General features: G+C 46.8%; 1 protein-coding gene across 5 annotated transcripts in view; it reads right to left on the bottom strand.

Annotated features, from left to right (window-relative positions):
* Positions 1–18: 18 nt before the first annotated feature.
* The window catches only part of LOC121594073 (ion transport peptide-like), a 38,059-nt gene continuing 13,034 nt past the window's right edge, over positions 19–25,043 (bottom strand). For 3 of the 5 annotated variants that reach the window (XM_041916993.1, XM_041916994.1, XM_041916997.1), the window contains exons 2-3: positions 6,398–6,615; positions 3,978–4,113 (exon numbers count right to left, since the gene is read on the bottom strand). In XM_041916993.1, coding sequence (XP_041772927.1) covers positions 3,990–4,113; positions 6,398–6,615 — 342 coding nt within the window. In that variant the 3' untranslated portion in view covers positions 3,978–3,989. Of the gene's footprint in view, positions 2,982–3,977; positions 4,114–6,397; positions 6,616–17,356; positions 17,779–25,043 lie in introns of those variants that run through there. The other 2 variants (XM_041916996.1, XM_041916995.1) reach the window with 2 other exon arrangements.

The raw sequence follows: 25,043 nt of genomic DNA, 5'->3' as shown, positions 1-25,043 counted from the left end.
TACATTTACTTTTTTTTAAATTTTGTTTTGCATTTGGGAGGTGCTTACTATGTATACCATCTGTTTATCTAAAAGTTTAACAAAGCGGTTTGCTGTTTGCTCCAAAATAACAGTACATTAGACCATACGACGAAGTGGCTCATTTGAATGTGGTGTGTACTACACGCTAGTCAACTGGTTCAGGATCGTTTGTTTTTGCTTTTTGCTCTCATGTTGTCCATTGCATTGGTTGGTATGTATCTTTTAGATACGATTTTACAAATATAGGTATTCTGTCCGCTACACGGAGCAGTACTTATTACTGACTTGTGCTTCTTTTTTATCTACACACATTAGCTCAACTGGTTGTGAAGAGGTACCACCATTGTTTAAATCAAACGATCTGTATAAAAAATCCTCATTCAACCCAACTGGGCTGTGTCTATATGGTTTTGCCGTAACCTTTCCAGAGTTTTGAAGAAGAAAATATAAGAAAAAGTTTACTTTTTGTTCGGCTTTGTGGATGTACAAGTGTTGATCGGGGGTTCTCTTAGATGGAAGCAGAAAACAAAAAAAAACTTAAATTAAACGCTGTACGAGATAGTGATAACGATAAAAATAGCATAACGAAAATTATTCCTTCATAGTTGGAGAAAAAATACTGTCTAGAAAGGAATGTCAAAATTGATTTCCTTCGCTGGTTGGTGTTTAAAACATTACTATCGAACAAAAAAAAAACAATATCGGTCACGATGTGATTAGCTCTTATATACGTCATTGGATCGTTCAGTAAGCAGCAACACGTTTTATTCGGTTGTGTGGATATATGTGTTTTTTTTCAATACAAAACTGTATACCAATTGGATGATGGTTTGAATTTTTGATTTTTTGAATTCTGGCGCGCAGAAAACGAAACTAGAACTATAACAATCGGTACTGGAAACATGGAAAATTGTGTATATAGCTGTATGTATGACGGTATTTTTGTTTTCACTTCTGTTCAGTTCAGTGTTAATCCATTGTCGTGTGTTTTACTCTATGTGTGATCAGCATCTTTTCCGTGTCACCTGCCCACACACACACACGCTATTACAATAATATAGCATTAGAATAAAAACTAAAGGTTAGTGTGTGTGCTTTCTGGACTAGATTTCAAATATATAGAACATACATAATTCTCGCTTCTCCCTGTTCGCTGAAAACATAAATACACATTTTACACAAGCGGTTGAGATGGGGATGATCATCACACTCCCTGGTTGACGAGGAAGGGTGGTTAGTCGAACTTGACTTTCCACTAATGGAGCTTTGCTGCGAAACTTCGAACAAAAGAGAAAGATACAGCGATGTTACACCTTGTTGGATCTTCTTGAACGCAATAGTAAAGAAGAGCAAAGCGAAACATCAATCAAAAGCACAGAATCAATCAAAATAGGCAACAAACTTTCCCTCCTGCAGGATTTGCTTCGTACCGATTTCCAATGTGTAAATATGTGTGTGTGTCTGTTCTACATGCCAAACCACCACCAGTCCTCTGTAGCAATCGTGTGTGCAGGATTTGGGGAATGGCAATGGCCAACGGCTATCATCTAGGCGACGACCATTACCTTCCCCACTTGACACAGCTTAGCACCATACACAACATTATCAGCTCGCACTCGCTTCCTCACCCAGCTCGTCGATTGTTCGCCTTTCGCTTTACAATTCTTCCTAATTCGCACTAAATGATCCTTGCTTTTGTTTTCTTCTAAATGATGTTTTCCCCCTCTTTGTGCGATTTAGTTTCGTTGCTCTGGGTCCTAGGTTCCGTACTTGCTTGTGCGTTATTACGCCTTCACTAGTATTTTTTCCTCTCACAGCAATGTTTTTCTCTCTCCTTGTTTTCATCCTTTGCTTTAACCGCTTTTCTCTACGTTCTTTGTGTTTTTCTGTTATTGTTTTTGTTTGTTTTCAAATGTCTTAACAATGCACTGATAACTAAATAAGTTAATCTGCTCACTTTCGCCGCTTACATAATTAAGGAGGTTTAATTGATTCGTTTTACAGTGTTTCGTTGTATGTCATAGGCTGAAAATAAAATAAAATTACCGTTTCTTATTCCTCGCATTAAGGATTAAAATAAATACCTCTTTTTTGTCGCAATCATACATATTCCTATATACCGTCCGCCAGGCCGTCTAGCAATGCTACGCTTTCTACACAGTCCTTGCCCTTTTTAGCCAACACTTCTTCCCTCGCTCTAACATACTCGCTCCCTATACTGTAGTGGCCAACCATACCAGCATCTCTTCTGTTCCTGCTTTGCCCTTAGCTTTTAATTTTAACTAGCACATGTACTCTTGATTCTCTTTATGTGAAATAATTATGTACAGATGTAATTTCCAACAATAGCCCTATCCCTCCCCCCTCCAGTTTGTTTTCAACACAGGCTCAGGGAAGCAAACAGAAGCCGTTGTTTGTTTTGCTTTTGCGTTTTGTTTTGTTGAGTTTGTTTAACATTTAACTTAATGGCAAAGATGTATGTTGAGTCATGTTTTGTGTGCTCTGTGATAAAAGTAATTGGGATAGTAATAATATTTTACAAGCGCAAAAAGTACTTAAGCATAAATAACGTTTCCTAGCACTGCACAAAAGAGGATCCAAACATTCACGGTCGTGTACACTATGTTTATAGATGGTTTAGTTCCATTCTGCACTCATTGTTTCCGGGGGAAAAACCGATAGCATGTACTTTACGGTGAGAGCATCCATCCGGTCCCATGTAGGAGATAGTGGGAGTATGGTTGCTCACAAAACAAGAAGCAAAAAGTGTCACACTGCAACGACTGCGTTTGTTGTTGTTGTTGTTTTTTCTTCTTCTATCGGTGTCGATCCATTCGAAACGCTTCGCTTACTTCTTCTTGCCCAGCATTTCGCGCCATTTCATGAACTTTTCCTTCTCCTCCTCGAGAAACAGTGCTTCTACGCAGGCCAAGAAGTAGTCCGTTCCGAAGCAGCCCTCCCTGGGAAATGGAAAGAAAGAAAGAAAAAAAATATTTTAAAATTAATATAATTTATTAGTACCAAAACTAAGTTCAAAACGTCAAAAAATTGCTTCTGGTTTGTAGATTGCAAAATATCCGCCTTAAAATCCATGTTTTATTCAATGTTGAAAAATTGTATCAGCATTCAAAACTTGTCCTTTTTTGGTTTCTTTGCAAAAAGCAAATCCCAAGCGATATGTTTAAAATACAAAAATGAAAAAAAAAACTGACAGAGTTCCGACAAAAGTTCAAAAAAGAAAAAAAACTGACAGTTAAAGTTCTAGAAAATGTAAAACGATCAAAAGCAAGAAAAGGTAGATTTGTTCAAATGAAATTGATTTAAAAATAACTAATATTGAGACTCTAATGTTTAAAAACTAAAACGATCAAAAATGTTTCAATTCGATAAAAATAATGACTTTTTTTCTTAACAACGATCAGTACAAAAACCAATTGCTTCGAAATTTTAATAATATAATACACAAAAATAATAAACATACCATTAAATCATGAGAACTAAATGCATCAAACATAAAAAAAAAACACACAACGGGTTCGGTTGCTGGTGCTCTGGTACATATTTGGTACTGGTGCCGATCGCTCGTTTCCACTGGTGGTGTAGTATTTCGTGTTTTGTCTCTCTTCTCTCGAAGTTTTTAATCGAACGAACGCTGCAGCAATCCTCCTTCCATCTCACATCGATTTGGCGTCGAGAAAATACATTTTTTTCTTAGTATATGTAATCTATTTCTGCAGCCCGTAATATCTCGTTTGCTCGTCGATCGGTGTTCGTTTTCGGTGCTCCTCCCTGCTCCAACTGCTTCCAACAGATCGTCACAACATGCTTAGTGTCGATGGTGTAAAGTTCCGCAATTGTTCGTGGGGGGGATGGGGGATGGGTAGAGTGGTTTAGGCACGAACAACACGCAGGCATGCACCGCGAATGCTGTCCTGCGTTTGTGTGTAGTATGTGTTGGGCGGTAGGTTTTATAACGTATTCGGATCAGCACCGTTTAGTACTTTTATCAGCGGCTTAAACTTCTCGATCTCATCTGTTAGCTGTAACGCGTCTATACAGCCTTTGAAGTAATCTGTCGTAAAACACTGCTTCCTGTAAGAAGAGGGTGATAAAGATGGCAGGATGCCCATTCGGGAGCGGTTTAGTTTTGCTATCCATTTTCTTTGCTTGTTTTTGGTTATAAAACTCTTTATCTTGCTTTAGGCTCGTATTTGTTGCGATACTGTTAGTATGATGGTTAATATTTTGAATAAATATATACGTCGTCAGAATGTTATTTTGGTCGGGACACTAGTATTATGCCTGAAACATTTTATTAATTTGTTAATTAGTTTTAGTTTGTTGTTGTTGGTCACTCAAACATGAAACGTTGCATGAGCGATGAAGCTATTTCTTTCCCAGTCCCAGCGCATCATTCTATTCAGTATCACAGCAATTGATGTGCAGTAAAAAGCGGTATCCATTTTCTGCATTCATTAAAATCAATCAATCCACTTAAGCGACTTTACACGCAATGAACATGCGTCGATAAATCACAGAACATTAAGCACACGTTCAGCAAAGCAATACAGGGGTTTCCGTGGGTTCTTATGGTTGTGGGACACTTCCTTGACTCTTTCATATTGGAAGTGAACGTCATATGTTGGAAATTGAACTCTATGGTACTCCGTTTGGACAGGCTCCGTGGAAATGCCTTTTGGATTTCTCGAAAAAGGAGAATAGAATCCATAGAATCCAATTTCCATAACATTAAGTTCATTTCCCGTAGGAAAGAGTCAATAAAGTGTTCTTCTACAGCAATGATAACTCCTGGAAAAGTCTGCAATGTGGTTTGGTTGTATCTGCAAAAGTTTGTATAAATTTTATGTTGATATTTTTAAACTCAATTCCTTTTAGAAGTATTTATGTTTCTTTTGATACCGTAAGCTACAGCTTTAGAAGAACAGAATATAAAAATTGCGACCAACCAACTGTATACATTAACGTCTTCAGCAACACAAGTCCGTCGATCTGCCCCGCTTGGGTTTTGTGTGTGATCTTTTCGCAGCAGAGCAAAACACCAACCCCGCCCGACGGCTGCCGTAAGCGGTCGGTGGACGACCAGTAGGCAACCGCCCGTCGGTGAACAAGCGTCGCCAAGATGTCTGCCAACATCCCGGGCAGGCTGTCGTGCGCTGCACAGTTCCGCAATAGAAGCAATCGGAGTCACACCGAGCATCACAGCTTACGAGTCTTATTGCGTACGAGGTCAACGGTACATGAGAGTTTCATGCGATCACATGCATACACACACTCACACACAGCCGTACGGAGTTATGTGCAGCAAAAAGAAACCGTTGCCCCTGCCACCCATTCCACCTAACCAATTGCCCTTTTTAACCAGACCAAGGGGCGCTAAAGCGGATCGAGCAAAAGACCACCCTACTGAACTAAACATGCGGGGAATGGCTGGGGTGGGGGGGGGGAATGCACGTACTGCTGACAAGAGTACCGTACAAGAGCATAAATTAGAAACGCGGGCGTCTCTGTTCACGGCTGTTTCTAGAAGCTGTGGCAAACGATAGACCCAGCGGCAACCTCTTGGACGTCTTACTGCCCGTTTGCTGTGTTTTGTAAAAGTTTTTGCACTCTCCGGCCGAAGCTAAACATTGATAGGGATCAGCTAGAGATGATGAAATGGCCACGCTATATTTAGTGCTCATCCCGCTACGGAAGCTATTATCGCCACGGGGAGATAAGACAAGCTAAACTACACATGATTGTAATCGATCGTGACATGGCGATCATACGCCCAGCGTCTGCCACTACCCACCATTCCCAAGCTATCCCAGCCCAAGAACGCTATACTCCAACTGATTGCGATCTCGCGTGTCCATTTGTGTGTGTGTTGGGGTGCACTAAACAGGTTGCGGTAGGAATAAACACTTGCGAATAAATCGAACAACGCCAATTAGTATTCAGCAATTAGCTTTAGAGGGTTAGAAATTAGCATGCACAAATCAGTGGGCAACAGCAAATGGGCATTCATGGGAAGGAAAATTTATGTCTGCTTCTTGGCCACAGTGTTACATTCGTGTTTGGGTTTTTGTTATCGCTCATGTTGGATTTATTAATTTATTGTCCACTTGAGTATTTCTTTAAATATTATCGCTACTACGTGCATTGTGGATGAATTAGTGTTGTAAACAGACACACATGTGTTATGGTTTGGAGGGTAATTATTTGTTCTCTATCTCTCTCTCTCTCTCTCTCTCTCTCTCTCTCTCTCTCTCACACACACACTGTTTGTCTCTCTCTCTTTTTCACTCTCTGCATTCTATTCAAGCAGCTCTAGGGTTAGTGAAGTGAACTTTGAAGCCTTTAGGCGACAACTTACTTGCAGAAGGACAGAATCTGGGGCTCCCGGAACAGCGAGTAGCAATCTTCGCATATTCGATCCAACCGGTAGAAGATCTGTTTGTTGAACTGTCCTTTACATTCTATGTCAAAAAAAGAGCTGCGCTTCACGATGCTGTGGTGAGGTAAGGCGACAGTTGACAGTGGTACCAGTGCGATAATCAATGCCAACGAAATTGCTAGATTGCGGGAACACATCTGTAAGGGGAGAGAAAAAGAGAGATTGGAAAGGAACCGAATTAATCATGTATTTAACCATCCGTATCATCGACAACAGTAACCGGATATCCCCAAAAAAGGTAAGAAATATAAAGAAATGGGATTTTTATCACCATCACGTTTCCTAGTACCGTTAATGAATTCGACAAAGTGAGATTTTACATTGTATGTATTCATTCTTTTTTATTTGCCATTTAATGCCATTTAACAATCTTCTCAAGGTGGATGTATTTGCGTAGCAGTTGATAAATGCGTCATTCGGGGCTTTCCCAAATGTTTTGCTGACGGATGCAAACGCAAAGAACCTTCAAGTCTGCAGCCAGTTGTACGGCAGCCACCACTCTCGCAGTCAACTTACGCAAATATCTCCACCGATGAGTGTGATGGGAATGGCACAAACAAAAAAGATGCGCACACTTCTAGTGATAATTGATAAAAAAGGGAACCACATCGCAATAAAACACTTCCAAAATGTCCTCTTTTTGTTGGTACACCGCACCATGCGTCTCCACCGTACGCGCGTGGTCCGATGTTTACCAAAAGGCTAATTTAATCTTACAGAAAAACCACTCTATCATTTAAATGACACCATGGGACACCATCGCCAAGCAAAAAAGACACTAAGAAAAGCGTACAACAACCCTTCACGTCAACTCCAAGCGCAGTATTTGCACGCTCATAAATAACAGGCGGCGGCGCGCGCGCGCGGAAGAAGCGGAAACACCAAATTTTCAAACGATGCCGACACCACAACCACCCTTGCATGCACTCGCAAGGCAGGCAGACGAGGCAATCCCCCCTCCTGGAGGGCAGATCGCATCACACCGATCCGATCCTACCGAGTGGGGCCACGCCGTTGATTAAAGCAAGAAGAAGTTGATGTGACAGAAAATGCAAATTAACAGAACCACGCTTACTGCGTGGCGGTGGGCTGTGGGCGCGGGAGGCAAAAAGAAAACAAATGCTCCTTCTTTTACTTGTTTTCCCGCCACATAAAAAGAAACAGGGAGCGAATGCATCGGATTGAAAGACGCAACGCTTCCCACGGTGAACGGTGGAACTATAGCCTCTTCCCGTTCCAGTTTCCGCAAATGCAAAACATCCCCCACCATGTTTTTTTGTTGTGTTTGTTAACCCATTTGTTAACTTCTGCGCGCAAGCGAAATGTTGTAAATCCCAGTGCTTATGCGCTTATTAAACATGTCCCCCCTAAAAACCTGGTTTGGGAGCAGGTTTTTTTCCGGGTGGCCATATCATTTTATTTTAATTCGTAACTCCCCTCCCTCCCAGCGAATGGTTCTCTCCTCCCCCCTTCCCCCCACACGCACGGCCTGAGGCAACCGGTTCGGCCCATTAAATCCACTTCCTTCCACCTGTTCGGTGCGGTGCGCGGCCCGAATGACTTTATGGAGCCACCCGGTGATTCGTGGAAGGATGTTATAAAATCGAATTTAAATGCCACTAACAGCACACCCAACCCGACGATCAGTAGAGCGAACCGGCGAATGAAACGGACATAGCGAAGCGAACCGTCCAACCAACCAGCCAACCAAAAAAAAACTCCTTTAACACTTATAATAAAGACAAATAAATAAAAACCGAAAGTCGCACATAAAGATTTCACGCCGATTGCCGCCAATCGCCGCAGATCTGGCGAAGATCACCTCTCCCAACGCTCCTTTCGGGCCTCTCCTGCAAGCTGAAACTTTACTACCCCATTAATTCTCACCCTCCACCTCCTCTGTTTAACTGGAGATCCCGCCCTGGACAGCCGAGCGCGATAGTCGTTATTTATTTATTTATTTATCTCTTTGTCGGGAGTGTGTGTGTGTGTGTGTGTGTGTGTGTGTGTGTGTGTGTGTGTGTGTGTGTGTGTGTGTGTGTGTGTGTGTCTGCACTGTTTTTTTTCTTCTATTTTGCACCGGTATCTACTGCATGATCACATGGCACATGGTCTGTTCTGTATCGGTCGTTTTGTTTTGTTCGTCGAATTCTAAATCAACCAAAACCTTACCTCGACCCGACCCGGGCGTGTGCGAGTTGTTCCTTTCCCATCAGTGTTTGTTCCTTTTCTTGTGATTTGTTTCTGTTTTCTTTGCATCGCATCTTGTCTACTAACCGTAAACAATTATTCGACATCTTTATCATCCCGGTTGGTGAAATATGCCGCACAGGTGCCACGGACAGTCTGCACCACTGCCGTTGTTTAAACATTTCTGTACTGTGCCGGTACTGACTCCCGGCCAGATAGAGGCAGAGAGAAATTGCTTACGAGCTACGATCATTAACTAGCGCGACCGCAGCCGCACACGTGCGCGCTTGGTTTTTGGGCAGTTAGTCGGGCCAAACATTCGGTTTGGGGGTGCAATGATTATCGCCCATTAATCATCGCTAGTAGTCGTGCGACAGCACCGTCATCTCATTCATAAAACAACTCTACCGATATGCCCATGCTGCGGCGGTAGACCAAACAGCCGTCACCTGCAGGGGGTTTCGATGAGACTACTGACATGAAGATGACGTTTTGCATTTGATCATTGAATAATGTGTTGGTTTTGTGAAGAATGTACTTTACCGGATCGTTGCCGCTATAGTGCATTTTATGTTTTATTGTGCATAACCCATTGAACATTTCCGTGTCGATAAGATATTTGCATCGATGTTACCAGACTATACAGTATTTTCTAGTGTTAAGCGCGGTTCTCTACCTACGCAGGTTTGAGGATGCGCGGTTTGTCTAAATTTCAGACTATTTCTCTTTTTAAGCCAACGAGCTGAAATTTTAGACTGTGAGTGAAATAGCTTTCATCTTCCAGGATGTATTGATGTGACAGTTACGGTTCGCCATACTGGGTTTCAGCAATTGTGTACAAACAAATATGCATTTTAAAATTGTTTTGTTATTTTTTTCTGTTTGAAATGAGTTATATTACTTCTATTAAACTAAAAAAACAGGTCCAATCAATTTTTAACCTTTCTTGGCACAATATTTATCCTTCAGCAAAAAAACAAATCAATCCCTTATGAGCTAACCTGATCGCGCCCGAGACAAATCGGCGTTTGTTAACATATTTTTTAGGCCGAAATGATGATTTCAGCCACCAAGTGTCAAACTCTATATATATCGTGAAAGCTCCCTTTTTCAGTTTTTACAGCATTTTTTCCAATTTGATTCATTGCTGATCGATGCGAAATAATCTACTTTTAGTTAAATGTTTAAAATCGGGAATTACTAGAAAATATGCTAAACTCATGCATATCTTACCACAACAAATTAAGTGTCTAAAACCACTTTTCATCAAAACTATATTCTCCGTTTGAACCGTTCCCGAAAGCCCCTGCTTAAGCTAAATCACAACCCCAAAACAAAAACCTACGCAACCGACACGATCGCGTGTGCCGCAAGAAAAAAGCCGTTTGATGTTGGGCGACAATAAATAAACCGATCAGTCATTAATCACTCGACCCACGGCACCGTTTATTAATCTTGGTCGCTAATGTCGCACGCAAGCCGCGAGCACACGACGGGCCCGTTTCGCTAGAAGCACATGCGTTCGCGAGCATCACTGCGTGTTGCGTCTTACAGCGTGTGCCCGCGGTCTCGACACTTCCGGGGGCGTCCACCATAACCCGGGAAACCGCACGCCCTTGACAGATAAACGGTAGTTTTGGTTTGTTGTTTTTTCTCCGTTTTTTGGATAGGTTAGTGAACTACATGGCGGACGTGCAAAAATTTAGCTGCAACGCAAATTGGCCCCTACCGCTGGCCACAGAATAGTAATCCCGATGATCGGTGACTTGAGTCACTCACGTGACTGAGTTATAGAGGTTATTTTGGTGTGTTTTTTTTTTTTTTTGTAGTTGCTGTTGTTGGTTGGAGCTGGCAACCCAAGGAATAAGGAAGCGATTTTTGATCGTTCATCATCCAGCAAAGTTGAAGGTTACCCGGATGCAACCTAGCACTAGATACTAATCTCCAGTCTAAGTTGTTTTAAACTCTCATATATTCTACCAAACCGTTGAGCTTGTTTCACTTCAAAAATTGTAACGCTCGCCCAAGAAGCGACGCGTAGAAAACAACAAAAAACTCTAAAGATTCTCTGATCAGATTCTTTCGCCTGAGTAACATGTGGCAATTTCGTAAAATCGTTACGTATTCGGATACCTTCAGGTAGCAAACAGTGGGAATTGACGTCAATGACGAGTTGGGCGCGATACGGTCATGCCGGACGAGGCTGCGATGCCTTGAATATACGCCTAATGCCACGATCGCATAATCTCCCGTGTGGAATCGCGTGCCTGTCCAGCATTCATTAACACCAGTAAGTCAGTTCGAGGACTGGCCAACCGTGACTGCGCCAACCGTGTGTTGGGAAAATGACGGCCAGCAGATCGATAGCAGATACCTAGCTTGAAGATGTTTAATTGCGCACCTTTGGCCGGAAAACTGAGCGTACCGTCATATCGTAAAACGGTTAAAATCGCGAAAATCGCGCCACCATTTCCAGCAGACTAGGTACGGGGGCTGGCAATTATATTGCCCACCGGTCGGAAAGAAAGGGTTAGATCGGCTGAAGCTCCGGCTCCGGTTCAGGTCGAGCATTCCACGAACCGTGTCATGGCCCTTGATCCTTCGGACTGGTTTTTACTATAAATAAACAGCTACTTGCGGGCAAAATACGCAATGATTACCAATTGGCTGGTGGTGATCAGATACTTTCCACCACGAGTTGGGGGCACTCAGCCCAAGAATGACGACCGGTGCGGTAGCAGCAGCAGCAGCGTTTGCAACTGCTGCCGTACCTGGGCAGCTGTGGTGCAAGGTGTTGTCGGTGTGGAATCGGTGCAATTGCAACCTTCAATGGAAGTTCGCAGGCACCTTCTCCTTACCCCCCTGAGCGAACGGTGTGTGTGAGTGTGTGGGGGACGACGACGAACGCTTTCTCACAGAAAGGAAACCGCGAATACCGGTTCTCTAGCGAAACCGTACTAACAAAACACAAATCACGCGCAACAATCGCACACACCGCCGCGGCACTGGAGCGGCACGCGGGAGCGTTTGCAGCAAAGAACGATTACGGCCAAGCGCAAAACTGCGCCACCTTGGCGGTGGTGCCATTGTGTGGCCACTGGCCACAGGATCGCTACACTTGACTGCTAGATCGTGCCCGGGCACGCACACACACACACACATATGGTCCATTATTAGCCTGCTCAACTTTTGCCCTGGCACGGCGCACGGCGACGCTGATTTCAAGGCCGATCGCGGAACCATGGTCAAATGGGCTGTCGTCGTATCGAGATCGAACATCTCACTTTCATGCAGAACGCAGATCGGATGAATTGGCAAAATCGACGCTAAGCTGCGTCAAATGCGCTGCACACCGTCCTACGAGTTTCAGCGTCTATCTACAATTGCACTGCACAGTACTTTTTCGTTGAGAAAGTAGAGTAAGGAGGTCTTGTTCACGGCCCACTGCCAATTGCTTTTTTGTTCCAAACATTCCCACACCTAACTCCGCGCACATACCCGCGAACTTCTCAGAAACCCTACGCGAGAGGGTGATCATCTGGGAGGTATTGCCATGATGACCATTCATCACTCTCCGGTCAGCCAACGAGTCTTCGTGTACTTTTCTTCCTACTGCTACTGTTCCATTAGCAAGTCTATTTATATCTCAACCAGTTCAACCGTTTAAAGACAATCGCGACGCCTTAAACGTTATCTTTGCTTGCAACGATTGTTCACCCGGAGGCAGCGAGCCAAAGAGTTGGTCTTAAACAAAGAACCAGGATGATGGATAGGAAGCACGAGATACAAATATCGCTACCGAGTTCTTGGAACTATTGATCATTAAAATATAGGAAATAAATAATCGATATTAAATCGAGCTATTACAATTTTACATCTCGCACATGTTCGTCTTACGTGCTGGAAAAGCGAATAATGTCTTCCTGGCCTCGCTGCGGGGATTGACATAGTTAAACGAAAAGAAGCAACGCGACATGTGAGGGCTTTTTTTTGCTGCCTGTTATTCTTTCGCATGTAATTGGAAACCAATTATATCGCTATAAAAACGCACCGCCGCCACCGCAAAGGCAGGGAGGGGATGGAGAAACAGTAGGAACACTCTGGTCGCTCCGATACGACCCGCCGAGAGGGCAAGCAAGCGACAGCGTGTGGTCGGGCATGTATGATGGGCAGGGTGGTTTTGGGTTATTTTTAACCCCCAACCGCGACCTAAGCACTCCAGTGTAGTGGAAATGGAACGAGAAGTTAGACGGAAACGGGGTGAATAGTACAAGCAATCCACTGCATCTTCCGTTAGTCACACCACGGCCGACACACAGTGCAATTTAACACCTTCCCTTGTCGCAGTTTCTCACCGCTCCCTCTCTATTTCCTATTTAACGCGGCACTTTTGTCCCACTGCTTGGACGGTGACCAACCGGAGCCGGCAACAAGGCAGCAGCAGTAGCGCTGTTGGCGATCGGTTCTGAATCGCGCCAAATTGTGACTACTTCGGCTTTAACTATATTGATTGATTTGTTTCCCACCATTGAGCACGCGCGCACTCTCCGATCGAGCCGGGATGTTTTTTAAGACGCGGCAGCAAGAACTTTGAACATCAGCGCCAATTGAGTTGATTAGAATGTGTTCATCGGGATAAGAGAGTGCAACATGCCAATGTATCGTCCCGTGCTGCCTAAGCACCAGCAAACCGGTCATCGAGTCCAGATTGTGATTTATGGCCACACATTCTTGAGAGCACATGGGCCACGGGCTCCAGGCAGGCTTTGCGCGACGTGCCCCGCTGGTAGAGGTCACAGCCTGCAAAGGGCATCTCGCCTGCGACTCGGGAGGCAAACTGTTTTGACCGATTTAAAGTTCCACCGCGCTTCGATTAGTCCGACTATCATGCGCCGCAGAATGATGTCATCGGTGTGTAGACTCGTTTGTTTGCAGCGACGAGTCCCCGCACCAGCAAGTCACTCCGGTCCCCCCAACAAGGATTTCGAGTGGTTCAAATGGTGGTGACCCGAGCAAAGCAGGCGAGTGTCCTTTCAAGTTGACGTTCCGTCACGCTCCGTCCCGCTTCTAGGAGCACTCAATTGCAGATCAATGAAGATCTCCGACCGAGCACAGCTCTCCATGCTCTGTCATTGACATATTGGCGACAAATCGGGACGTCCGAGAGGTGTAGACACCCTGTCAATAGTCGGCGCGCATGTCAACACGGTACGCTGTACACACTCCCCATCCCTCCCCTGCTCCTCCATAAGCCTATCAATCATCGGCACACGTTGGACACTCTCATATCGCCAAGTGTCATCTCGTGCTGCTGCTGTGCATGCTACAGAAACCCAAAGTGCCCAACAGAGCAAATGCTAGACAACTCTGTAATCACGCGAAAGCCACGGCAGTGATGCGCGCTACTATTAATAGCCCTCATTTGTTTACACGGCCATCATTGACGGGCGGAAAGCCATAAATAGATGAACTATAATGGCACTGCAAGACCGACCGCGAGGTGTGTCCGTCGGTCGGCGGGTGTACGCGCGTCTATTTCCGATCCCCCTTTGCAGACGGACAGGTGAGTACCGCTCCGTCCGCTTCTCGCGCTTTTCGCTCGATGGAGAGGAAGCGATCGTTGGTAATTATAGACGCGACGAATGGTGTGATCGACAACTACCTGAACACTGCAGTCACGATCCAATCCACTGGTTGGGGACGATCCATTGATGGGAGGGAACAAATTCTAACCATTCTTTACGGCGGGGGGAGCAATCCATCATTATGGAGCGTCCATGGCAAAGACGACACTCTAGCTTACGTCAAACACGCTTTGCAAAAAAGAGAACGTCACCACTTTGATCGATCGCGATTTTCTTGCGTAGTAAAAGCTGTGTCTATGTCCGTATGTACGTGGATCATATTCCCCGGTAAGACCCCTTGTGGTATCATCATCAAACCACATTGCTTACCACGTGATATTGGATGCCGTGGTTCAGTGGTGTTCCGCTCCGCTCCGTGCCCCTTTTGTCGGGCTGTCCTCAAGCTGAGCAGATCTGCCTGTGGGTGTGTGTGTGTAGACATAGTGGATTTGCAAAATATTTGTTTCTTTTCAATGCTACACTAACAAATTGATCACACTGTGAGCTGAGGGAAGCGGGTACATCTAATCACGAGCTCGCGAACCCGATTTCATGATTCATTATCTGCCGCGGCAACCGGATCAACTTGGAAAGATGAGTGTTTGTTTATTTGTTTGGCTGCATACTTAAGAATTTTGTTTATTCAACAACCTCTCGACCGCTCTGGGCTGCTTACTGGCACACACACACGATTAAATACTTCGGCATTAAGTCGGTCTGTGATTTGAAATCATTCCGAGCGGGAAACGGGGCATGGAATCTGAGGATCGAATGGAATTTCTCTCCCTGCTTCCGAACACTGCGTCGTATTTCGTGCGTCGTTTTGGGAAAGCTCTCTGACCGCTTCTGGGCACGGATGATCCAACTCAGAACTTGTAAGTTAGAAAAAATAACGCTTCGACTCAAATACTACGTAATAACTAAGACTCCACAATAGGAGAACGTGTCATCCCTTCCCCGCCCTGTCATGTTTAAGTTTATAACGACCTGACCCATTAGGATGTAACGACTCGGCCGAGTTTGATTAACCGTTGCGCCTAATCGTTATGAGCTGTTTTGATCGTTACGATCGCTAGGCCGTTTAAAATCATAAGTAAAACAATTAGCATTTAAACGGAATACCAGTCCGCGGAAACAGTTTTGTCGGGGCCTTGCTGCCAAATGATTTGCATATTGGAAGGCACGTTCGGATGACAAGCTGTATCGCTGGAAACGCGCGATGCTTGGAATTTAAAGCTTCTAATTAGAAATAATGCGTCGCTGGCAGCGGTGCTTTCTAGAACAAGGTTTCTAAGCTACGAAGCTCTTTGAATGTACTATTTGAGGAATAGTATTCTGCTTGCTCTTGAAGTGTTTTATAGGTTCAAAATCCGTCAATTCCAACCGCTCGAAGTTGAATTGCTCCAACAAACGTGTTATCCAATCAAACGCTCAAAAAGCTACCGCCAGTAATATCTCACGACGTTCCTTAAAAACTGCCGCCACTTTGCGCTGCTTGCACTGCGAAATTAAACTGTCAGCAAAACCCCCGATCGGCGGGAATACATCTCAATACGGGGTGGAATAGTGAAACCGGTTGCGCATTGCAAATTGCCATAGCTTATATATCGCGCCACTGCCGCGCCACATATGTGAATCTCGATCGCGACAGACAGTATGGTACCAGAGCGGCACAGAGAGCCACAACCGTCCACGAATAATCCAGCATATACATATGTGTGTGTGTATGTATGTGTATGTGTGTGCATACCACCTGGCTTGTACAAACTATGTCATGGGGCTTGGTGACTGCAATGATCCGCAACTCGATCCACCAAGTTGCAGAAATGTTCGAACTCGCGCTGGCCGAACATGCGGCGATTGAAAGGATCCGAACGAACGAGACAAGCATACAGCAAGCATCACACACATATATATATATATATATATATATATATATATATATATATATATATATATATATATATATATATATATATATATATATATATATATATATATATATATATATATATATATATATATATATATATATATATATATATATATATATATATATATATATATATATATATATATATATATATATATATATACAACACACGAGGGCACTGATTCGCTGTTTGTTTCCACCAGCGGTTTCATGTGTTGTACACACAAAACCAAATAAGTATGTAAATATAAAAGCAAATCTGATTTGCATTTACCACACGTCCGTCGGCGGCGTTCCACCACTTTTGCCACGGAGATACAAATTTCCACGCCGCTCTTCTACTTTTTTTTCTTCTGCTTCTTCTTCTTGGGCTGATGTGTACAGTGTACAAAACCTGCAGCCCGTTTGGCTTTTGATCAGACCGAATCGCGGATCGATCTGGGGTTCGACCCGTGCGCTGACCGAGTGCCGAGGCCCGCGGAAAGCAACGGAGAGACGCCACGATCGACCATTCCGGCACCGCAATGTCTCCCCGGTGCGGCCACAATAGAAGCCGAACGAATTTACATTTTATTTCAATGTGTGCCTTGTCAGTTGACAGCACCCGTCCGGGCCCCGGGGCTCGATCGGCATTGCATTCGGCGCGCTCTAGCTCTGTGGTGGGTGATGAAAGTCCCGCGGAGGGGCACAGTTGTCATCTGATGATAAAACTACACGGTTTTGGCGAAAAAAAACGTCATCATCATCATCACCATCATGATCGTTGTTTGCTGGTGGTGCGTGTTTGCACGCTGCATACTAATCGGCCACTATTGCACACTATTATCGCTCGACGAATCGCAGGGGGTCGTGCCATGCATGACAGATCCTGCACGATATAATGCTTGCCAAAACACCTGTTGTCGAGAGACGAGCGAGATTTCAATCTCGATGTTCAATCTAGCGGTAGTTTCCCATTGCAAATGTGAGGCAGCTGGCGAGATGATCGGTCGAATGATTGGTGCAAAAGGACCTACATACATACAGGGCCTACTCCCCCTCCGCCCATAGTTGATCTATGCTGTTTTGGGTAGACCTCGAACCTGCTATCACTTGCTCACTTGCTTTTGCTCTTACTAAATCGACACTTACTGTGAAGGGACAACTGCTCGAACGGCACTCGAAAGAGAATACACACAGACGCGACACACTCGCACACGCACCAATGCTTCCTTTAAGTCTGCTACAATGGAGTTGTCGCACACTACCACACACACACACAACGAACCTTTTCGAAATAAAAGGAAGACAATATTCCACCCAACGAAGGATCTTTTGGAACTTGGATCACACGTCCATACACACACTTTGCGGCAGAGTATACACAATGACAAAGTAGCTCGAAAACTGAAAATGCTCGTCTCTTCCGTCCGTAGATCGTGAATTATTCACACTGTATTGTGGGGCTCGATTCGCGCGGGCACACTCTCATGCGGCAACGTTTTGCTCGATTCGCGTAGTTCGCGCTGTTGTGTTCGATGGTCGCCGTCTCAGACAAGACTAGCCGATCGGCCCGATTGATCGGTGATCTTAATCCAATCATGATGATTCGTCCCCCACGACGGGGCGGCCCGATCATGGCGTCCAACTGCGGCCTTCCCACCACAACGGCGTCTCTGCCATTCACCGTGCGAACGAAGTGAGCTCTCGTGAGCGAGCGCGCACCTAACACTGTCTGCGTGCGTATACGCCACATGTTTAAAGTGTGTAGGGAGGGGGAGGGGAGACGTTACGCCGTGATGAACGCGATCGGTCTTGTGGTAGTGATGCTGGTGAGGAGCGCACCCACGACTCCAATCCAATTGCCTGAATTGTTAGTCCGATTCCAACTCCTGCAAAATCGGAACCAACAGCCCCGCACGTAGTCTTAGTTGCCAGGAGTTGGAGTTATTCGGAGTCAAAGTTGTCCGAAATCGTCCGGAGTTAACCGGATTCGCCTGGAGTCATCCAGAGTCGCTTGGAGACATCCGGAGTCGGAGTCTTGCGGAGTCGTCCCGAGTCGTTCAGAGTCGGAGCCGTCCGAAGAAGGCCGGAGACGGCTGGTGCAATGTTTTTATGGCCTGGCATTTCATCTCCGATTCCGACTCCTGCTGACTCCGGTTGGAATCAGTTCCGGAATTTCAGATCGAAGTCGACTTCGAATTGTTGCCAACTTTACCCGTCACTAGTTCCTACCATGCGCGGAACCAATACGTTGGCTGAAACGACCTGCCACCCTCATCACCAACAGGGTCCCTACCTCCTCTTCAATAGTAAACGGAGCGCCAGACATTTGGGCGCGCGTGGGACCTGTACCGGCGGGGTTTTCCCCCTGCTAATCGTTTTCCGCCGAAGGAAAAATGCACTGGGCGTAATTTTCTCAAGTCCAACCCGCTTCGACTCCTATCATACCCACGGTATCAGAGACCATTACACAGATAGTCTAACCGGAGGGCGGTGGAAAACAACTGCGTCACGGCAGTTGCCCTAGAATGCATCTGACATCAGCTGGAATGAAATATCGGCCGGTCCGATCAATATTTCCCCGCAGCTTCCAGTGAAAAGTGCCCCGGGCATCCGGGTAGTGAGGATAATGATTGAAAATAGCCTATCACCGAGACGCATGCATCATGCACCTCCAATAGAACGGAAAGTTCCCTGCGCACACACCCACGTACGGCTACGGGAGGGTAATTGATCGTCGTGGGAAAATAATAAGTATCCCAAGGAGCGCACCGCGAAGGGTCAAGTTTAGAAATCCCTACGATATCGATGATTCATTGAAATATGGAGCAAAGCGGGTTTCCGGTCGGCGGCGGGGGCGGCGGCGTCAGCGATACGTGTCGAGATTGGACAAACAACCTCAATCATTCCCGCATTACTAACGGCGCAACTATGCGGCAAATGGGTTTGTTTTTGCCCATGACCTGGAAGAATTCCTCGCTCTCCTAATTAATGCACGTTGCCAATCTTGAGCGGTGGTGGGCGCCAACAATTCGGCTGCGGACATACACTATCGCCAGCTCATTCATATGGCATGAGATGGCGTGAGGTTTCCCCCCTCCTCCCACTCCCTGCACCGTGCACCGAATGCACCATTTACGCTAAGTATATTGTTGTGGCTTGTTGCTTCTTCCGACCTATCATTCAACCGATAAACATATGTGCCGCATGTACGGCTTTTAAATGTAACTAACTGGTGTTCGCTAAACACGCGTGTTCTGCGGAAATCTGCTTCAGCTCGATCGGGCCGCGATCATCACGTCGATCAATCTCCGTATTATAAATAGACGCCATTTCTGCAGCGGATGCAATTACGCCACCGTTCCGCAGCGCAGCGAAAACTTCCAGCGCAATGGCGCAGCAGCAGCGCAGAAAAATCGCCGACCGATAACTGCTCCTCGGCCCACAGCAGTAGCAGACCAAGCATCATCATGTCGTCCTGGGTTAGTTACGATCTTTTTCCCCACCGTTCCGGTGCATCCCAGGATCCAGGTCCAGGATCGCAGAACTACCGCCAACACTGCGTGCAAATGGCGTCGCATCTCGCTGCTGCGTGCGTTAATCACGAGGCCACCACGGCGAGGAAGCGATCAAGCGACGGGAGAGAAAGAAATATCGCGAACGCTGGAGTATGTGTGTGTGTCGCGCTGCATCGTCATTCCTGCTAATGTGCGTACATTCCCCCGGGACGCCGGATGAGTTGGACCAGTTGCTGCCGGCTCTTGCGGAGGCTGCCGGCCGTTCGGTTCGGTCGGTCAGATAAATAAATCAATTATTTATAATTATACACTTTTATCATTGCCCTCCCTTTTGGTCGTCCACCGTCTTGCTCCCGTTTGCCGTTACCTCGCTGCAACCCAGGGGGATGGGACAGACCACCGGCTGATTCACTCGATTCGTTCTCCCCAAGGGGTTTGCTCTCGCGATCGCTGCTCGGCAGACCTTAACGGGAAGGTTGTGGTGCGGGCTGGTGATGGGTGATGCGGGCAGAACTTTTCGCCCAGCTGCCATGCACATGCACAACGAGAGAGAGTGCAAGCCAAGCAGCAGTTGGTAACCGCGTACCGGGACCTTAGAGAGTACGCCGCCGAGCGCGCGTACGGTCGGTGTCAACGACAGCGTGTGGTACAGCTGGCGTACGATGACACACCCCTTTCGCACGGCGGCGCACATTTCATAACGTGACGTCGATCGGCGTGGTGTCGTGACCGGGCGATTGGATGCAACCCCTAGGTGACGGTGATGGACGTCACCCAACCTCTTCCACACGCATACACGCACGCACGCACACACGCCCGCGTTGACGGATCGGTAGTTGCTCACCTTGCCGCGTGGTCGCCGTACGTCTTGCGTCTTGCGCGCCGCTATAGCGCAGTTGTTGCTGCTGCACGCGGTCCTCTTCGCCGTCTTGCAGATTGCAAAGGAATGCGTCCCACAAAAGGGGTGCTGCACTCATTTTTTGCTTTTGCTTCGCCCCCATTCACCCCTGCCCACGACCGCTCGTCTCGCGGCTACAGCCCTTTTCCCTTTTTAATTTTGCGCTGCACTACACACGCTGGGCGGAATACTGAGCAGATCCCCGCGCTGTTGGCTCCCGGTTGGCTGGGAAAGTACGCGTACGGCTTTCGAACCAGGCATCGATCGAGGGGCGGCGTGGTATCGCTCGTGAGGTGTACGGGTTGGTACTCTGGCATTGGTGTGGTGGGAGCACAATGGAGATATGCATTACGCGGGGTGGGTTTGTCGTTGCTGCAATGCACTCACCCTGGGTGGAGGGTGGACCATTGTATTTAAATTCGTGTGCCAAAAGGAATGCGGACAATTTAAATGTCAAAGTGTTGATTAAAGCGCTGCACCGCGAATCCGCCACGCCAGCTCCCACTTTCTCTCTGGTTCATGTGCGCGCTGCGCGTTCTCCTTCCAGCGCGATAGAACAGGAGAACGGGCTTGGGGGAAGGCAAACGGAACCAGAGCAGTAGGGTGGCTGAGTGGTGCAAAAGAAAAACGCATGGTAGAACGGAATCGACGCACCCGCTGATTGGCTATCGTAGCGGCGCGACGTATCATAACGCAGCAACATTACATCAATTGCGCCTAAAGTCTGCTGTCCCATGCGGAAAAGGGCAGCTCGAGCAAGTGCCACGTAGCATATTTTCTCCAGCTCCAGCTTCTCCACCGCTCGAGACACTGCGCTGGGCAGAGTTTGAAATCATAATCAAACGGGCTAATGAAAGGAGAAGTCAAAAACCGAGAACGAACGTTCAGAGAATGATTACTTGATAGAAATTGATGTTATTGTATACATTCGCCATTGCTCTTAAACATCCAACAAAGTGATACAAACATAAGCGATTGTGATAAAACTCGATGATCAAAGCAACTGAGAAGAGAAGTAAACAAACCCATTTTTTTGTCCATACCACCCTACGCGTTGTGCGATGGAATTCCCATGCGAATGCATTTGGTCCCATGCCTGCTCTTGGAGACCCTCCCCACACGTGCCCGTTCTGAAGTGGCCGAAGAATGGTCGCAACACTTCTTGAACACTTCTTGCCGGGCGTAGAATCTTGACCTGCCATTGAACAACAGCCCCAACCAGCCGGACGGCGGCATCCCCTGAATGTTTGGACGGTGTCGAGGAAACGTGTCGCCGACGGTGCGTGAGACACTTTCCGTGACCGATTGCGCAAAGCTCGCCATGCGCAGTCGGTTTCCGATTACGCGTTTGCAGCACGAGGAGCCACCGATGGAATTAGCGTAGCAGTCACCCGCAAGACTTACCCTTCCAGCGGGCCCAACAGCACGTTCCGGAGGTGCTGGATAAGACGCCGCTCCCCCCCTCCCAGACTACCCTTAGCCATATGTGCGTTTGCGTGCGCGTAGTCTCCGTACGACCTTTGTGCTCCCGCGTTTCTATTTCGGCGATTCAACACGCCTAACCTAGAAGCAAAACATAAAATCTCCCCCGCTCCTTGCTTCTCGCGACACGTGTTTGCATCGTGCCGCGGGGCTGTCTGACCTTGCCGCGCGGCCAAGCTATTGTTGGCAAAAATTGGCGCCACTCTGCCCGAGGATCGGGAATTTCTGTGTCTCCATCTTCGGGCGGCGAACAGTGCCGGTTGGCTGGCTGGCGCCGAATGGAACGACAAATTTCGTTTGACCGATATGCTTGTGCCGCCGACGCCGCCGCTGACGGTGTCCTCGATTCCGTGTCGGAAAATTGGATGACAAGTTTGCGAGAATTGCACGGCTTGACTGCGCATTCCTCAGCGCACGAGGGCACGCTGGGAAGCTGACGCCTTCGACGGCACCGTCTGGCTGGTGGAAACGGTTACGAAAGCGAAATGGGATGTAAGATCAAGCAACAGGGGGACGACGCACGATACTCGCATCCCTCTCCAGAGAAGGAATGAAGTCTGCTCCCCTTCAGATCCGATCGACATAAAAAGCAAAAGTTCAGAAGCAGTAATGTCGGCTAAAGGATATATTTTTGGCACATTGTTTGGTTAGCTGTTGTTTTGCTAATTGTTGTACACCGTTTTTTGTTGTTGTCTCCGACCCGACCGTCAGTCATTTGTCAGCGGAAGAAGCAGGTTTCTCGGTACTGTCACTACACTCTGCTGTATCTGCTGCGAAGTTCCATGGAAAAAGCAGGCAGAGCTATAATCAGATTCCAACTAAAAGCGGACCCAGGCGGACCTTGAGACCTTGTCGGATGGTTGGTTTTTATCTCCTAATATCCATCTGCACGCAACCCTGGATAGAGGCGAAGAGGTAGCGTTTGTAGTTGAGGCATACAAAAAAGTGACATGACGATCTGCAAAACAGCGATCTTCAGCAAAAAAAAAAACTCACACACACGTGTCCCGCTTAAAAGACTTTTTTGTGACATCTTTTGTGAATTTTGACCACCTAATTGAAGAGTGATTGACGTTACGAGTCGGGAGTAGTAGGCCGAAAGTAGATCTTTTGGAGATAGCTATTGTATGGCAAAAAGTAGTCAGCCTTAACAGACGAGGCACGAAAACTATTTTCGCTGGTAATTAGGACAGATTTTTTTTGTTATTGTCGTCAAGATGGCTTCAGAACAACCACACAACTTAGTGATGGGTAAAGTTGGCAAACATAGGGAATCGACTTTGATTCTACTTTTATATTTTCGGAACTGACTCCGGAAGGTAGTTCCGCCCAGCATTATCCAGAGTCGTTCGGAATCATCTGGAGCCGTCTGGAGTCGGAGTCGTCCGAGGTCACCCAAAGTCGCAAGCATTCGGAGTCGGCCTTCGAACTAAACGCTTGTATACGAAATGCACACGCAAAGTAAAAGACAAAAAACACAACGAAATTAAATGGCTGATCACAAGAACATTGCACCGGACGGGTCCATTTGAAACCTATCGCCTCTGGACGACTCCGATTCCGAAAGACTCAGGATTCGGGACGACTCCAGACGACTCTGGACGACTCCGGACGATTTTGGACGACTCCAACTATGAACGACTCCGGGCGACTCCGGATGACTCCAGACGACTCTGGACAACTCCGGATGACTCCGATTTTGTCGAAGTCGGACTAACAATATCGTGAGACGAATCGGAGTGGTGGGTGCGCTCCAGAGAGCACATCACTACACACTACCATTACTATCTTCTACAAAGCATCATTACGCCTTATACATGTTCTTCTCTCGTTGCTTATCAGCGATGCGCCCTAATGCCCAATTCAAATCGTAACTGTGTAATAAAAAACGGTCGCCCCAAAGAGTCAGAAACCTAGCGTAGAGCAACCTGTTACGGTAGTTGTTTTGCCTGGGGCAAACCCACCCCATCGAAAGCACACACACACACACGGCCGCATACACTCTGAAAATCTGGTGTAGACTTCGTGACGATCGCGCTAAAGATGGCAGCCGCCAATGAGTCTAACTCGTTCTCGGTGCGCAATCAACAAGTCGAAGGGGTTAGATGACGGCTCTAGTTTGCCTACTTGGTAATTATCAGCCCTCCCGATCAGGGACCAACCAAGGCAGCCGCACACATCAACACACACACACAGATCATCAAACGGGAAGATCGTGTACTGGGCACGCGGCAATATGCTTGTTGTGTCTTGTGTCTCAGCGTGTCTTGATTAATTTTCGTTTTGGTGTGTGTTTGGTTTTTTTCACTTCTCTCTCTTTCTCTCTCTCTCTCTCTCTCTCAAATCTCCTTTAACGGCCTGCTAACTAATCGTTCTCCGCCGGTTTGCCCGCTGGCCAATTCCTCCCCTGCTCTCGTCTTCTACGAAGCAATGCGGTGTTAATTGAAAAAGAATGTGTGTGCGGCCATTTCGTCGCTTACCGCAAGCGCGCGCCTCACAGCGGCCCCTTGTTGATGGTGGTGGACCCACCAGAACTGGTCCGCGTCCGTTTCAGTTCTCCATTTTCCGCGCACCGTTTTCTCTGCATAGCCTGCCTATATTCACCGCCAACTGGAGCGCGTATGACGTAAACGGTGCGGATTGCAGTAATTTGAGCTCCACTACTACCCCGGCCTGGCCCAGCCGCGCATTAATGCTGCTGTCAAAAAGACCGATCCTTGTTGCAGTGTTTTGCGTCGTTTTTTTTGCGAGGACACCATCATCCCCACGGCTCCTTCGACTTGACACTTGTGTAGCTCGCCAAAGCGACCGCCCTACACTTGCTGCAATAGGACGTGCCCCCTTTTTAAAACCGTGTGGCGCGCGCGAGCGCACTCACGCCCTCCCTTATCGGTGTGTGACATGCGGTAAACGGTGTGTGTGTGTGTGTGTGTGTTTT

The sequence above is a fragment of the Anopheles merus genome, chromosome 2L (genome assembly GCF_017562075.2).
Source record: "Anopheles merus strain MAF chromosome 2L, AmerM5.1, whole genome shotgun sequence".
Taxonomy (NCBI): domain Eukaryota; kingdom Metazoa; phylum Arthropoda; class Insecta; order Diptera; family Culicidae; genus Anopheles; species Anopheles merus.
This window is presented reverse-complemented; position numbering and strand designations above follow the sequence as displayed.